At 51.2% G+C, this 15,862-nt stretch overlaps 6 protein-coding genes across 6 annotated transcripts; 2 read left to right on the forward strand and 4 right to left on the reverse strand.

Moving 5' to 3' along the window:
• Positions 1-420: 420 nt before the first annotated feature.
• On the forward strand, positions 421-1,782 carry COCMIDRAFT_99878 (uncharacterized protein; the record flags this gene model as incomplete). Its single annotated transcript, XM_007691509.1, has 2 exons — positions 421-454; positions 599-1,782. The coding sequence occupies 2 exons, from the start codon at positions 421-423 to the stop codon at positions 1,780-1,782; spliced, it is 1,218 nt and encodes a 405-aa protein (XP_007689699.1).
• Positions 1,783-2,453: 671 nt separating this feature from the next.
• COCMIDRAFT_99893 (uncharacterized protein) lies at positions 2,454-3,864 on the reverse strand (the record flags this gene model as incomplete). The annotated part of the gene is made up of 4 exons (XM_007691510.1): positions 2,454-3,007; positions 3,066-3,363; positions 3,435-3,665; positions 3,757-3,864. 4 exons carry the CDS (start codon positions 3,862-3,864, stop codon positions 2,454-2,456), a joined length of 1,191 nt encoding a protein of 396 aa, XP_007689700.1.
• A 312-nt stretch (positions 3,865-4,176) lies between these two features.
• COCMIDRAFT_99896 (uncharacterized protein) lies at positions 4,177-4,626 on the reverse strand (the record flags this gene model as incomplete). Its single annotated transcript, XM_007691511.1, has 1 exon — positions 4,177-4,626. A coding segment is annotated over one exon (450 nt), but the record flags the coding sequence as incomplete, so codon positions are not given.
• Positions 4,627-5,188: 562 nt separating this feature from the next.
• COCMIDRAFT_99974 (glycosyltransferase family 1 protein) lies at positions 5,189-6,517 on the reverse strand (the record flags this gene model as incomplete). Its single annotated transcript, XM_007691512.1, has 1 exon — positions 5,189-6,517. The coding sequence occupies one exon, from the start codon at positions 6,515-6,517 to the stop codon at positions 5,189-5,191; it is 1,329 nt and encodes a 442-aa protein (XP_007689702.1).
• Positions 6,518-7,869: 1,352 nt separating this feature from the next.
• On the reverse strand, positions 7,870-10,344 carry COCMIDRAFT_99949 (uncharacterized protein; the record flags this gene model as incomplete). The annotated part of the gene is made up of 1 exon (XM_007691513.1): positions 7,870-10,344. The coding sequence occupies one exon, from the start codon at positions 10,342-10,344 to the stop codon at positions 7,870-7,872; it is 2,475 nt and encodes an 824-aa protein (XP_007689703.1).
• A 4,263-nt stretch (positions 10,345-14,607) lies between these two features.
• COCMIDRAFT_38308 (uncharacterized protein) lies at positions 14,608-15,811 on the forward strand (the record flags this gene model as incomplete). Its single annotated transcript, XM_007691499.1, has 2 exons — positions 14,608-15,051; positions 15,152-15,811. The coding sequence occupies 2 exons, from the start codon at positions 14,608-14,610 to the stop codon at positions 15,809-15,811; spliced, it is 1,104 nt and encodes a 367-aa protein (XP_007689689.1).
• Positions 15,812-15,862: the final 51 nt, after the last annotated feature.

Here is a 15,862-nt window from a genome sequence, read left to right on the forward strand (position 1 = left end):
GGAAGGTTGGGCGGGGGTTTGTCATGACGATCTACATGCGATACGCAATCGAAGAGGCGTGAAGGACGGCAGGGCTGCTCAGTGCGGCAGGCGGCACTTGCGCTGGGGAAAGGGTCCAGCCAGCCGGAGATATCGAGTGCCTATTCCATTGCCCTTCCGCCCCCGACCGAGACAAACGCGGACCCAATCACGAGATATCAGACACGTTGCCCAGCCTCGTCAGCGCAACAGACACGCTCAAAGCCAGCATATACTACATACAGTATACTACACGCATAAAAGAACACACACTGCCGCTCTCCTTCCACGTGCTTCCATCTCGACTGCCGACACGGAACGTCGCGTCCCGCGCAGGGCCAGCCCAACCAACGACTTCACTTTCTCACCACCCGCGCTCTACTATATTCGGCCGTGGACAGCATGGCGACGGCCGAAGCAGCGTCGAGGCCCCATGGTACGGTCGCCTAGCCCAGCACAGCCATTGCCCCCGGCTGCCTCATAAAACCACCTCCTCCCGCCCTGCATTGCTCTCTTCTGCTCTGCTTGCCCTGTCTACTCCGCCCACCGACTATGCCAGATATGCTGACCAAGACCAAAGATCGCCATACGACGCGCAAGCGCCCCTTTGCCGGCTGGATGAAGCGCCTTGCCAACCTCAAGCCCTCGTCGTCCGATGCCCCCGGCAAGAAGAGCACTACCACCAAGAAAGCCCTGACCAAGAACAACCCCTACCCCCAGTCTGGCTACATGACTACTAGCACAAATGCGCCCGACGACAGCATCTCCGTCTCCACCGCTGCCACCCCACGCTCTAATGCTAGCTGTACATCGGTCGAGGAGACGGCGGCGGAGCGGCCACAGCGCGTGGAGAAGAGTAACAAGTCCACCGCACCCACCGTTGCAACGCTCCCCGAGACGCTCAACTCGACACGCTCAAAGGCGGAGACTGGCGGCAGCAACTTTGTCGCTGGGGGCAGCACATTTTCCTCGCCCCACGGCTCAGAGCACTCCCTCACTACCACTCTGACAACCATACAATCTACCGCACCCTCCAACGTCCTCAACATTGGCCAAGCACAGCAGCAGAACAACGCAAACAACTCCCTCGCCACGCCTGTTCACTTCTCCCACCAGTTCCCCACATCTCCTCCGCCCTCGGCCATACCCCCACACATGGCGGTCCAGCAGCAGCCTAATTCCTACCAAGGCGCCACCGCCAACAACATTCTGACCGACAACGCTTCGATCCTGACCCTGGCCTCCTCGTCGAAGCGCCGCCGTCGCAACTCCGTAGACACCAACGCCTCAATGCGCGCGTTAGCACCCTCGTCACATTATGGTGGTAGTCGCGAGTCGCTCCCGCTAAGCGTCCTATCCGCCAACCCCGAAACCATCTACTCGCCCTCGAACCGCCCCAACAACGTCGGTGCTTTTGTCAACGCAGAGCGCGCAAGTGTATACTCGGCCTCTGGAGTTACCGCACCCGCCTTTTCCACCGACCGCAACAGCTACTACGCAAACAAGCAGGCAGACGGCCTCAGCGTCCGCAGCGGACTCCTTGGCCACGGCCGCACTGATAGTATCAGCAGCATGCGCGCTACGCCCACGAGTCCCCTAGCAAGCCCCCGCGATCCCGTCGGTCCCGGTAGAATCAGCCGCAAGAGCTCCGAGTGGAAGGAGGCGAGGGAGGCGAGTGATGAAGATGAGGTTCCTGCGAGTCCGATTGTAGAGGAGCATGAGGAAAAGGCCAATACTCAGTCTAAGTCAGATCCCCGGACTTGATGCGCTTTGTTTTTTTCTCTCCTTCCTCTTTCCTGGTTTCCTTCTTTGTATCATGCTTCGCGCCAGTGACGACGCGATTTTTCCCATTGCCCATATCAAGGTGGACACGGGGCGTTGTTGAAGTGCATGTCATGATATCCGGGGTTTGTCATTGCATTGGGATTGGGGCCGGCGTTTGTTTCTCTCTTTCGTACAATAAGGGGAACGGAGGGGACTGGGGGCATGGCATGTGGCGGGTTTCTTCTCTGGTTTTCTTTTTCTGTGCTTGTGTTTTGGTCTCTGCTTCTCTCATCTTATACCCTAGATTCAAATGAAGCTGATTTTTGCTGTTCCTTTCTTTTCTTTGTCACGATTATGTATGGTGTAACTTCATATGGGTATAGTATGTAGGATAAGAATGGTATGAGACTGATTTTAAAATGCAGATCTATTTCTCATTGCGTTCTCGAGCAGTTGTCTTGATTGGTCTTCGACATCGTATTTCGTCCCATATCGACAGAGACGGTTCCGAGCATCCGCACCCAGCTCCACATACAGACGAAACATCTCAAAAAAACATCATATCAAAACCACGATGAGAAAATAACGCTAAATGCTATGCTAAGCCACGCCATGCTACCAACATATACGATCCTATCACACCCCCTACCCCCCAGTAACCCACACAGCCCTTAGCCCATAATCCTCCTTCTCCTCCCACTATCAACACTAACCGTATTATCCGGCCCAATGCTAATACTCAAACTGCTACTATCATCCTCACTCGGCGCCCTTCTCCTATCCCCCCTCCTGTCAATAACCTGGCTCTTGCTCCGCTCAGGCTGGATAACAAGCCACGTCGAGCCGCCGCCATCGTGCTCCTGCTCCATGAGCTGCAGTTGCGGACCACCTCCTCTATCGTCGCGCCTTCGGATCTCGCGGTCCCGGTCTCGGTCTCGGTCGCGGTCGCCGCGTCTAATGTCTGCTTCGCTGTGGCCGCGGTCGGAGCGGCTGCGCTCCACGACTGGTTTTATGGCCTTGGGGGGTGCCGGGGGTGGGAATAGCGAGTGGAATTTTGCGGTTTTGATGGGGAGGGAAGTGATGGATTGGGGGAGGGGAAGGGATTCGATCAGGGTAAGTTTTTCAAGCGGGATGGTGGTTAGGAGGGAGGCGGGAAGGTCGGCGGGAGAACAGGCGACGATGGCGTGGCGGAGGTGGGTGTTTAGGGCAAAGAAGGAGAGGTTTTCTTGGAATAAGGTTAGGGGTTTGCTTTGCAGGATTTGTGAGTATACTACTATACGTACCTCTGACTTTTCTTCCTGCTCCGCCTTCTTTGCCGACGCCAGTGTCGATCCAGTCGAAGCTTGTTATTCGTCCACAGAAGCCGGTGGAGAAGGCACGAAGCTGACCCAAGTTCCTCACTTTTTCGAGCCGCACGAGGTAGTTTGCCATGCCCTCAAGGTTGGCATATACTCGTACGATGATGTCGAGCGAGTCTGCATCTTCAAAGAGTTCTCGTAGGTATTCTCGGATCCGGAGGTTGAGTTCGTCGGCGAGAGATTCGCCGCCTTGGGCTTTCCGAGTGATGTACTTGTCTTGGAACTATACAATATATCACGTTACAAACCTGCGACCATATGTTTTTTTGGGGGAATACTAAAGGGACTATGTACCAGAAAGCCTTCAGCATCGGCATCTATAAGGACGATGACGAAGGGTCGCTTCGCCTGTTGCTGTACTAATGCTTCCTCTTTCGCCTTTGACTCGTCTATCTGCGCCTGCATCGTTCTCGTCGTCTCGGCAATCTCCGCTTGCAGTGTTCGTCTAACATTCTGCTCAGAACCTAGATCCAGTTCGGTTTGCGCAAGGCGTTCTTCTGTCTTTTCCAGCTTGTCCAGCAGTTCCTGCTCTGACGGTGAGTATCCAGCGACAACCCCATGCCGCACAGGACCGGATGCCCTATGATCACAGACAGTGGAGAGGTACTATGCATACCTCGATAAGCTCACATCGCTTCTCTTCGAGAATCCTAAACTGGGTCAACCGCTCGCGAAACGTCATGGGCGGCGGGGGCGCGGGGCCAGCAACAACTAGTTCCGACATGGTCTATAGAAAGTAGCCAGATCTCTCTCACACAAAACTTCCAAGGGTAACCACGGCGGGGAGAAGTGACGCAAAAATCCAGGGGATTGTAATATTTAAGAAGACGCGTTGTTTTTGGGCACCCGCGCAGCGCTAAGCTGGGCTGCTACAGGCATTCCCTCACGGGTTCTGATGACCCCGCCGGATGGAAAAGATGGAGACGACCGACGTAGCGGATTGTGATTGGCTGCCGGGGTGGGGGTGCGTTGGGCTGAGACGCCGTCCTGGGGTTGTATAGTATCGGATGGAAAAAAGAGAATCGAGTAGAAAGGCTCACGAAGTGGCGAGATGCTTTTTGAGATCATGGAAAAGGCGCATGAGACATATACATATCAGGCGGCTCGTGCCGCAAATGGGGTCTTGTGAGGTGGTGGGGTCATGGGCGTCTATCGAGGAATTACATGTTGTGCATGACTTGCCCCGCCAACACATGACACTATACACACCAACGCTTGTTTTATAGGCTGGCGGAACGATTAGATACTCTACAACTGAAGGATGGATTGGCTGAACAATCGGGAGAGTATGGGGGTTATCTCGATGAGGAAGGATATCGTGTGCATCGTGTGGCTGGCTGGCTTCATCTATCCCGAATGCATGTTGCCGTGCATATACACCAGGATGCAAGTACTCATACGTGCGTGTACATGAAAGTACCTCAGAACCGTGCGTTATATTCTCACTCAATCGCCAGCACTTTGCTTTTGTACTTGCCACACCAATAATCCGGTGATGTTTTCTTAGCCAAAAACTTGGCAGCAGACGTGTCTCCAGAAAGATGAGTATGATTGCGTATGCTTTCAATGAGTATATACTGATAGTGCTGAATGATGTGGGGGCGAGAAGTCATTTGGAATTCCTTCAATAGCGCAAGAACCGTTTTCAGAAGCAGTCGTGTTGGTAAATTGTTTGTTAACAAGTCATGAACCGGAAAACGTTTCGTACGTACTTACTGTCAGTAGATCTAGAAGGCGGTTCCAATGTTGCCAAGCTGCCGAATCACGTGCTGTCAAATACGTATGTGATCGCCCCCTGAACTTTCCAGACAACTTCACGTCACATTTCATGTTTTACTGTATGCAACTTCAACACATTCTTATGTACAATCACGAAAGGGTTGATTGCATTGGAAAAAAGTTTAAATAACTGAGACATGCAGCGATGGGCAAGGGAATCGATAATTACATAGTAACGCCAACACATCGCTTCTAGAACATTTACGGTACCCCGAAACCTCACAAACAAAAGAACGACCACAGGAGCATAGATACAGACTCTCAAGAGTCTATGACTTCACCTTCTCCGAATGCTCTTCGAGGATGAACTTCCACATGACTTCTGCAGCTGTCTTCGCACCGTCCATCGAGTTCAACGTGTCCGCCAGAGACCTAGCTCTGGTGCCGTAAGACGGGTTGTTCAACACTGATAGTATTGTGGCGCGGATGTTCTTCGCTTTCCACAAGTGCTTCTGTACACGGACACCAGCGCCGGCATTCATCGCGTTGTCCAGGTTCGTCTGTTGCTCGACCTGTAGCGCAACTCCTACAAGAGGCTTTCCGGCAGCCAAAGCGCACTGAACGGTTCCCTGTCCTCCGTGTGTAACGATGAGATCAGCAAGTGCGTTGGCAGCAGATGCAGGGATGAATCGATCTGTTACCAACAGGCGTGGATCCCCCTTAGCGATTTCGTTCGCCTTGTTAATGTCGCAGATTGATTTCGAGGCCAGGACAACGGCATTCCAGTTATCATCAGGGTTCATGTTAAGAGCCTTGATTGCCTCGAACAAGAACTCTTCTGTGCCGGAACTGCCCATGGTAACCAGGATGGACGGGCCAGGTCCCTTTGTTAGATGAGTTGCAATATCGTCGTCCAACTTGGAGTCGTTTCGTGCGTACAATGGACCTGTAAGAACGATGTTCTTGGGTATGCGATGGAGGTACTCTTGGTGGAAAATTGGATGATCGTTGACCAGGTTAAGATCTGCCATGTTCATATCAAAGAGAGAAATGGGGCCTGAGATGGGCCAGCCAGCGGCAGCTGCGGCCGCGCCCAAGCGCTTCTGCTGGAAGATGGGAGCCTTTGTCATCAAGCCACTTCCCCACCATGCTATACGTTGGCGGACTGGTCGAGGAAGGCGAGTGAAGAGCGGCATCATATCAGGAAGATCCCTGATCAGACCATGACAGAATGCTCCAGGGTGCAGAGGGACTGGTAGAAAGTTGATGGTGCGGATGCCGAGGAGTCGTGCAGCGATGGAAGCCGGAGCCCACATGCCATGGAACACAATGTCGGGCTTCAGTTCTTTGAAAGCAGCAAGCTGACCATCAATGAAGGACTTGGCAATCTCCTCCGAGCCGAAGAACTCTGGCCAGTCCCAGCCAAGGTCGTGTGCTACCGAAATTCCTTTTACGCGCGGCTGAGCAGCAACAATGTTAAAACCGGCATCTGTAATCTGATACTCAAACCGGGCACCGCATGACAAAAAGTCAATCTTGAGGTCGACATCAGGGGGGCACATGTCTCGCAGAGCGATGGCCATGGCAATTGCGCGTGTGGTGTCTCCAGCATCTTGCCATGCCACACTCAACACAATATGAACAGACCGAGATGCCATGGTGCCAAGCACGTGTGAAATCGCTACAAATGATACAAGAGAGGGGAATAAGGGGATGAGATATTCGAGAATCCAGCTTGATCAACAAGGGCTACCTCGAGACAGTCCTTATACCGATACTCGAGGTGCCTGTGCACACTCATGTTCGCTTTTCCCCACGCACCGCGGATCGTACTCGTCTCTCCTCTATAATCTCCGACGCAGTAGCTCAACGGAGTAGCTGTTGACGTGCGAAAAGGTGGCACAATACCGGCTTCCTTTTGCGAGGCCGAGCTGATCGATGCCGCTTTGACATGCCAATCGGGCCCCTGCACCTCGACAGTCAGCTTGTAGTCTCACCGGGGCCAACTCTATTGTTACCTCGATGACAGCAGCCACACTGGGGAATGACTGAGACATCTGCGGGGAACCGTGATTGCAATATGGATGACTTGCACCCTTTGGGCCTTTTGGCTGGACCTTATTTCTGGCGCCGCTCCAGACAACCCGTATGGTGGAAGCGCAACAGCCGCGACCGCCTTTCAGATTTACAGGTCAGGTGTAGCGAGTCGGAGCCTCGGCCAGCGAATGTCTATTTGCGGCAGGCGTCCCATACCGGAGATCTTGTTTTGTGCTGCAGGCAACAAATGAACAGTGCAGGTTACTTTTCTTGTTGCGATGTAATGATCCTCGTGAAGAGCCTCGAGGCTTGATGTAGGCCAATCATACGCTTGGACTATGAAAACGACCCAACACCGCAAGTTCCGGTCTCCAATTAGATTGGCGAACTTTATTTCGGTGCCATGACAATAGCCACCATCGCCCACCAACCTGGTGGGGTTGAATACGAAAAGTCGCTTACTCGGTGTTGACAGCGCAGCATGCATCACTCGCTCAGAGAGTTTGTTGTCTGAGAGAACGACACGGTGTCGTCGGTGTTGATCTGCGTGTAGATTTATCAAGCTTTGCCAAAGCTAGGCCTTGCTTGTTTCATTGCACCAAGCAGACGTGGCGCACCCAGCTGCATATCTTGGTGCTTGCGCTGACAGATCTACAGGTTCAACCGATTGTACATGTAGGCTCGGGTAGGATGCCGGGCGCACTGGTGGAGTTGCAACGCAGCGTCCATTTCTGCACAGTGACATGTGTGTGTATCTTGACTCGGCTTTACGAAGAGCGAGAACAGATTACTGCAGCACCCGATATCACGTGAGATGACCACATTTTACGTTCTTGTACTACAATTATTGGGGGAAACGTGGGACGCGATCCGACCTCTGCCGTGTACGCGTGGAAATATATTGAAAAGATCTAATCTACTTCGGGATATCTAACTGAAGTTGGCATATTACACATTAAAACCATCCATTACTCTATTTAGGCGCTTTCAATTCACCCCGGAGATCAGGGTTGACCTTGGCGGTCAAGTACGACGAGAAATGACCACTGGCTCGGAACGTCTTTCGCCATGATGGAGCCGGTGGAGCAAGAGGAGCATCGTCTTGTCCGTCAGTGGCGGCCGCATTCTTCAAGATACCACGAGGTGGTTGCGCTTGTCCATCTTGCTTTTCCACATCTCCATTGGGTGCAGACTGTTGTGGCGGATCTTGCTTGTTCTTGACGCTGCGCCATTCCATACCCAGAGCCGCCGGCAAGGCAAAGCAAGCAATGATAAGGGCTGCAAAGAAAGTTCCCTTTGTCAGAGCGACATTATAGGCTTCCAGCACTCTCGCTTTGACGTCGTCTGGTATATTCTTGGTGATCTCTGTTGCCCCGGCACTGAGTACGCGTTGGGGTTCGAGACCACCAATTTCCTTCAGGCCATCGGTGAATTTGCTGATGTACAAGTTTTGACCGACTGCTGTAAATACGGCTCCACCCAATGTCTGGCACAGTGAAAGGATGGCTGTTCCGGTCGGCACATCTTGCTTCCGCAAAACGGTTTGGACGGCGATGTTAGGATGCTGCATGGTGCTTCCGACTCCAAAACCCACGAGGATCTGGTAGCCAATCCACATGCCGTTGCTCGTGTTCACATTCCATGTTGTGATTAGACCAACTCCAAGGGCCATGAGGACAGACCCAAAGATCATGAATGGAGTGTAGTAACCAAAACGCTGTACCAGTCCACCTGACAGAATTGAGCCTACCACGACCGAAAGGACAAGTGGGATGGTGTTGATGCCAGACTGCATTGCAGACACGCCCTTGATGGCTTGGAACCAGAGAGGAATGTAAATCGAGACCGTAAGCATGGTCGCTCCGACGCAGAACTGAGATGCACCACCGCAGGCGACACTCTGTTGAAGAATGATATGTGCGGGAATGGTAGCCGTAGTGTGGCGAGTGACGTATTGCCATGCTATGAAAGCAACAAGGAGCACGGCAAAGACGACAAGAAGAGCAATGATCCTCGGCGACGACCAGGAGTACTCAGCGGCACCCCATTCCAGTGCGAGAAGCAGACAGGTGATTGATGGCAGAAAGAGCAGGGTACCAAGCGGATCCAACTGTCGAACAATTTCTCCCCAGCCCTTCAGCTTCTGCTTCTGCTCGTCCAACTTGAGCATAAAAAACACAACCAAAATCGTAACGCCTCCGAGCGGCAGGTTGATCCAAAAGCACCATCTCCACGATGCCGAACTCTGGGTGAACGCTCCACCGAGCAAGGGCCCAGCCACGGACGCAACACCAAAGCACGCACCAAAAAGACCTTGAAGCATCGGCCGCTTCTCGAGCGGAACAGTGTTGAGCATGATGAGAATTGCGCCTGTGAAGATGCCACTGCTGCCCAGGCCCGCAATAGCGCGCCCAACAATCAGCATCGTGCTGCTCGTCGCAGCGCCGCAAACGACGCTGCCAATTTCAAATAAGAAAATACCAGAAAGGAAAACAGTCTTTGTTGAAAAGAAGGTGTAGACTCGTCCGTAGAGCAAGATGAAACCGGCGGCCGTAAGCATGTACGAACTGCCGTACCAGCCGATATCGTCTATGCTCTTGAAGTCGTTTGTGATGGCGGGAATAGCGGGTCCAATGATAGTTCTGTCGAGGGCGACAAGGAAAATGGCAATATACAAAGAAAACATAATAATAGCCGTTTTGGCTTTTGAAGGATAGGCTGGCGCGGGCGGGATGGTGCCCGCCATGTCGCTCTCAAACGTCGACCTCAGGTTGTCTGGTGGCGTGTTGTCGTCCATTGGGTGTCGAAGGTTGCTCTTCGTACTCCGTCGCTTGTCGCGGGGAAAGATACCAGACTCGTCCGGCTCGTCGTCGAATTTGACGCTGTTTGGTCGCGAGTAGCTGGAGCGTCCGGACGGTTGGTGGGAGTCTAGTATGACGGGTACGTAGTAGCCTTCGCCAGATTGAGGTGACAGAGGAGAGGATGCCAGAGGCGACGTCGGGGGTTTTGGGGTTTTTGGCATCTCGTCTCTTAGTCCCATTCCGTTTGCTAATATTCCTTCTAGTGCCAACAATGTGCTTTCGCGTAGATAGGGTCGGATCTCGCGGAGATCCTCGCGTAAGTTCGAAGGCGTGTATGAGGTGGCGGTACCACGAGTCCGTGGGCGCGATCGTCTACTAAAATGCCGGTCGGTGCAATCTCGCTCTGTCAATTCTGAATATCTTGGTCCCCACTCGTGGGCTTGGATATGTGCTCTTGCAAAAGCCGTCTCACAGTTGTCGGAGAGATCGGCGATTAGACTTGCGATTAAATTCCGTTCATCGAGCGACATGACGCGGGACGATGCTGCATCCGTGAACGTAAACTCGCTTGATGTCCGGGTTGACACGGGGGCTGCCGGGCCAGGCCCCCTACGGAACAACGGTACAATAGGTGGAAGCGCCGCCATTTGCCAGTGTCGATATTGATTCTTGCTTATCGGTTCTCGGTCAATGGGTGGGGGGTGGATGCGTTGGTTGTGGCTGGCGCCGAAGCTCCGTGAATGCGGACCTTCAGCTGTGGGCAACGCGTGCGTGTGCCTTGGGCGTACGTCTTGATATATGGACCAAGAGTTGAATTTCTATCAAAAGTCCTTAAGGGATGAAGCACAGGAATGTGAGCATTCAAGTTTCATGGCATTGTGAAACTGAAATAAGAAGCAGATGCACACTCCCGTCATCGTCCATGTTCCAAACCCCAAGGATGATTTCTGAGTCCGCAGCACACGAGGTGTACAAGCCCGAGGACAGTAAGACGGCGAGTGTCACCGACGAATGCGATCATTCTCTCCTACACCACTCAGATCAGCCAAAAGCATCGGTGTGCCGGTCTCAAAACCACCGATGTTCCACACCTTCACCTATGCGCCACACTCTTAGTCTTCCCGATCTACTGCATTTAGTTATACCTATGAATAGCTCCGCCATCAATTGCTCATCATATCACTTATGAGTAGTTGGTATCTTGATTACCCTGCATATAGACAGTTCAGAGACATTCGTGTTCATGTAAGACTATGCAGAATCAGCAGCGGGAATTGACATGGGGAGCCGGGTGGCGCTGCCGATCATTTTTGGACTTCCGAAACAGGATCTGGGGGACTTGAGCAGCCGAGCCGTGCCTCTTTTTCGCTGACACGATAGTCAGAGCAAGTGGAGTAACGGTAGATCGTGTCTCGATGTTTTGGAATGGGGCAGGGTAGTGGTGAAGGGAGTAGTCGTCACGGAGGAGGTTGATTAGCGTGCCGAGAACTGCGGTATGCGGGACAGATTCTACACCTGCCTGGACTCGAGTGTTTTGGGTTTGTTTGCTTGTTGGGATAGGATTGCGCTCTGGACATTCTAGAATCATAGGGATTTGGGTCGAACACGTTGACATCGTTACCTAGGAAATGCAGGTTGCATGTGAAGGATCCATACACAAACGCTGCCCACAGAGCATCACGTCCTGTAACTTTCTCCACAAGAGCACCGACTCCAACCTCATCACATCTACCTGCCATGTCGGACTACTCTTTGGCGTGAATCAGAAAGAGTTGAGGAGACAGACGGAAGGGGGTTTCGGTACTATTGGAGCCCATGTTCACGAGACGTATTCTTCACGTGATTAACACTAATCTTCTGGCTACAACGCACATCAATGAGCGTTGGATCCTCTTAACTTGGACCAATTTCGGAACAACTACGACTAGATTGCCGTATCATCCGCGCAGTTCTGGGTACTTGCTTAGCTACCTAATGAAAAAGCATAGTGCACACCTGCCCTAAAGTGTCCCAAGAGTTCGCCCAAAGAGGCCTGGACCACAAAAAGCAAACCACTGAGACAAAAATACTTGGTGGTTTTGTCTGTGTACAATAGGGGTTGGTGAACCAATTCACATCAGGTAAATCGGTCGAGCTGTCTGTGCACGAAACGAGTCCTTCGCGGTCGCGAGGGCACATGATGGAAAGGCGAGTTGTCTGTGACAATGGACAAATGAAGATCAGGATTGTGGTTCATGCAGAACCATAGATTACACGGTACGCTATTAGAGTAGACTTAACGGTTTAATCGAAAGCCGCATGTCCCTGCAAGCGGCAGCGTGGAGAGCGTTTAGCCGTTGGAAGAAGGAGCATGCATGACTGCGTCACTGTCCTTTTGGCACGTAGGGTAACTTGGTCTTCGTCCAAGAAATGGTAAGAGTCATCGTCTTTGTGCATATAGATGTTCTAATGGCTGGTACTGGAGACTATTGAATGTGCACATTAGCCGTTTTCTTCAAAGGTGATGGCTGGCGTCTGTATGATTATTAAATCAATGAAATGGCGTTCTGTATGTAAGGTAATGCGACATGTAAAATACTTGACGATAACTGTGAGATGCCCCTTCTTCTTTCTGGTTAATTGGAATATCTCACAAGTGGTAAGTGAATGCAACATGTAAGGGATCATATCATCTGCTAGTGGAAAAGACTAGGGTGCACATACTCAGAATCAGCAGACTGTATATGAGAATATCGGTTCAGGAAGGGAGGTGAAAAATCCATTTAAGGAATAAATAGGTTTCGCTCGGTATGAAGTGGATTTCCATGACCTACAGTGAAAAGCCTCGTACTTGTAGTCCTCTGGCTGGCAATCAGCAAGCCGGGTGCTGTGCGCAACCTTATGCAACAAAAAAACAGCGATTAGTTTTAGAGACTTCTCACGCTTCTAAAAAGAACGAATGCGTTTATATCAGTTGTAGCATAAGCAATTCACCAAGTGTTCCTCGATCTTATCGACTCAACAGTCAATGTCTGATGTTTCATCATAGCATATTTCCGCGTTGATTCAAGCACTCAGATGTGAAAAATGCAAGCTTTTAAGGATTAGTACGTCTTCATTAACGAGCTTTCTGCATTATTGGTTTCAAGAAATCGATGTAAAGTCTTACATAATACTCAGAGCTGTAAATCTGGTTGAAAACCAAAAGGAAAAATACCAGGCACTAACAAAACAACCTGCGTCACATCTCTTTCTTACATGTTCACCCCCGAATAGCGAGAGATTTTTAGTTTTTCAAGGGATTGTATCGTATTCCAGTGGAGGCGTATCGCACAAGCATTATACTGCTGGTCATTGCAGTTTATTGGGGTTGTCAAGGACATATGTCTATTCATAGGCTAGATCAAAATCTTGCATGGAACTACATGTGTTGAACCTGTTTCGATTAAAATTTTACAAGAGATTGTATGATAGGATTTGTCAAAAGTATTGAGGAGAAACATTGTGCCTGCGGTGGTGATAGCTCGAGTATGCTTATTGAAGAATTGCTCGGTACCTTTGCTAGCTGGTACTAACGCTTGCGTACAATTCGCTGTGACACGCACAGTAACCAATACACAGACTGCGCACACCACTCATTGATTATGAACATCAATTTCAGCTGACTGGCTTACCAGAATATCCTCTTCTCGATAATCACATGTGATACTAGAATATATTGCCTGTCACAAGCGTAAACTCCCACTAGGCCGGTGAAGCCGAGTGCAAATACTGACTCGACACGTCGCCAGTGGCCTCGTTTTTGGCATTCTGTTCCGCTCAGAATTCGTGTCAGTTGCGTATAGCAGTATTGACATGTGCGAGTCAAGTACGTAGCACATACGTACAAGGCGTCTCGCTTCTAACCTCGCTACCGCGTCGCGATTACAACAGCGCCGACGCCGATCCCCTCACATGTCCCTTCTCCACACCCCCACTACATCTCGCAGATCTCACCTACCCGCCCCTATACCGAGATGTCAGCATTCCCGAATTGAGCATCGCCAATCCATTATGGGGCATACAACTATGAGTCGTCGTCGATCTTCAGATTCACACTTAAACCCAGCAATCACACTTTAGCAACACCGCACTAGACCCCACTTTTGAAGCTGAACATAACCACAACCGTGGAAGACCGTTGTGACCAGACTGACCTGGAACTGAAAGTTTGTGACGTGTCAATGGGATTTATGGATCGACGTATAGGCAATTGCATGAAAACTGAAAATCAGATGTTGTCCATATGTGAACATGAGTTCACCCCGCAATTGTCCCATTGCTTTTTTCTTAGCTATGACTACGTTGCGGGGAGCTGAGAATACGTGAGTGGTCTTACTTTGTAGGTTTTAGCCCATTCACAGATGAAAAATTTGCAGTTTGAGCTGAAAGATGACATTTTCGAGAGAATGTTTGATAGAAGGGGGTTTGGTCATTTGTGATATATATATATGGAGTGATAGGGACGAAGTAAAGTACCAAACGAGGAATATATCGAAACCGACAAGACACTTAGGAGCGGGCCTGTGGAAAGTTACCATGATATGTTCTGTAGATCAAAGACCTGCTCCAGCCCGTTCGAGTCTGCAAGCAGAAGTAAAGAACGAATAGGGTCTCGCCGTAGGGAAAATTTGAAAGCTGTCGCGGTATCAAACAATGGGTGATGCGGTCATATCCTACCGCTGCGTCATATCCCTCATCTCGGTGCGCAATCCTCATCCTAGTGCTTCCGTCGCTATTATCGACAATTAAAAGCCCAGAGTGCTGATTCCCAATTTTGCCGCAGCAACGAACTCAATGCTCTTGTCCAGAGTCATACAGTTCATCCCTTGCACCCAGATCTAACCTCATCACTTAACAGCTCAACCTCCAACTGAGGTTTGGACATCACCATGGCCCTAGAAAACATCCTCCCCTTCCACAAGAATGACATCCCACCATCCCAATCACATCCTGGAGCCCCCCAAAATGAACCCCAAGACTCTCACCCGGACAGTTCCCATGGCAGGCACCCCCACATAGAGGCCATCACGCATGGCCACAAGGGCGCCAGAGTTCGCACAACCATCATCTCACACAACTGGCACAATCGCTCTGTAGCCGCACTGGCAGAGTTCGCAGGTACATTCATGTTCCTCTTCTTTGCCTTTGGCGGCACCAGCGTCGCGAACAATAGTAACCAGGCCAACCGCTCCAATTCCAACTCAGATTCCGACGAGATCCTCCAGGTACCTGATACGAGCGTGTTGCTGTACATTAGCTTGGTGTTTGGATTCAGCCTGATGATCAATGTGTGGTGTTTCTTTAGAGTCAGTGGGGGGTTGTTTAATCCTGCTGTAAGTCTCTATCCTTATTTCCATTGCTGTGCTCCTCAAACGAAGCGAACATGAGACTTGGATTTCCTCGGCTGACGAATTTTGTTTCGTTGTTGCATAGGTAACGCTAGGTCTCTACCTCATCGGCAGCGTGCCCCTTCCCCGAGCAATCATGTGCTTCGTAGCGCAAATGCTTGCCGGCATCGCGGCTGCAGGCGTTGTTCACGCCATTGCGCCAGGCCCCTTATCCGTAAGCACGACGCTGAGTGCGCGTATGTCTCCCGCTCGTGGCGTCTTCCTGGAAATGTTCCTTACCTCTTTACTCGTCTTCACTGTCTTCATGCTCGCCGCCGAAAAGCACAAGGCGACGTTTCTTGCCCCTGTCGGCATTGGCATGGCACTTTTCGTTGCAGAAATGCTTGGTGTCTTTTTCACAGGCGGGAGTCTGAATCCCGCGCGTAGCTTCGGGCCTTGCGTCATCACGGGCGATTTCCCTGGCTACCATTACATCTACTGGTTTGGGCCGATTATGGGATCGCTGTTGGCGTGCGGGGTGTACAAGGTTGTCAAGGCTGTGGATTACGAGACTGTGAACCCGGGGCAGGACTTTGATGACCATGAGGCAGCAGCGTTTCAGTGTCCGGATAATCCGCATAGTCGCGATCAGGTTTGGAGGCCTATTGTATCGAGGCAGCTTATGCGCCGGGGGACGCATGAGTCGGAAGAGTCTGCGGGGGAGAAGACTATTGAGAGGCTGGACACGAATCAGACTCGGGTGTGAGAAGGGGGCGTTGCGAAACAGGATATATTGGGAGATGTAGATAATAATTCG

The sequence above is a fragment of the Bipolaris oryzae genome (genome assembly GCF_000523455.1).
Source record: "Bipolaris oryzae ATCC 44560 unplaced genomic scaffold scaffold_101, whole genome shotgun sequence".
NCBI lineage: Eukaryota > Fungi > Ascomycota > Dothideomycetes > Pleosporales > Pleosporaceae > Bipolaris > Bipolaris oryzae.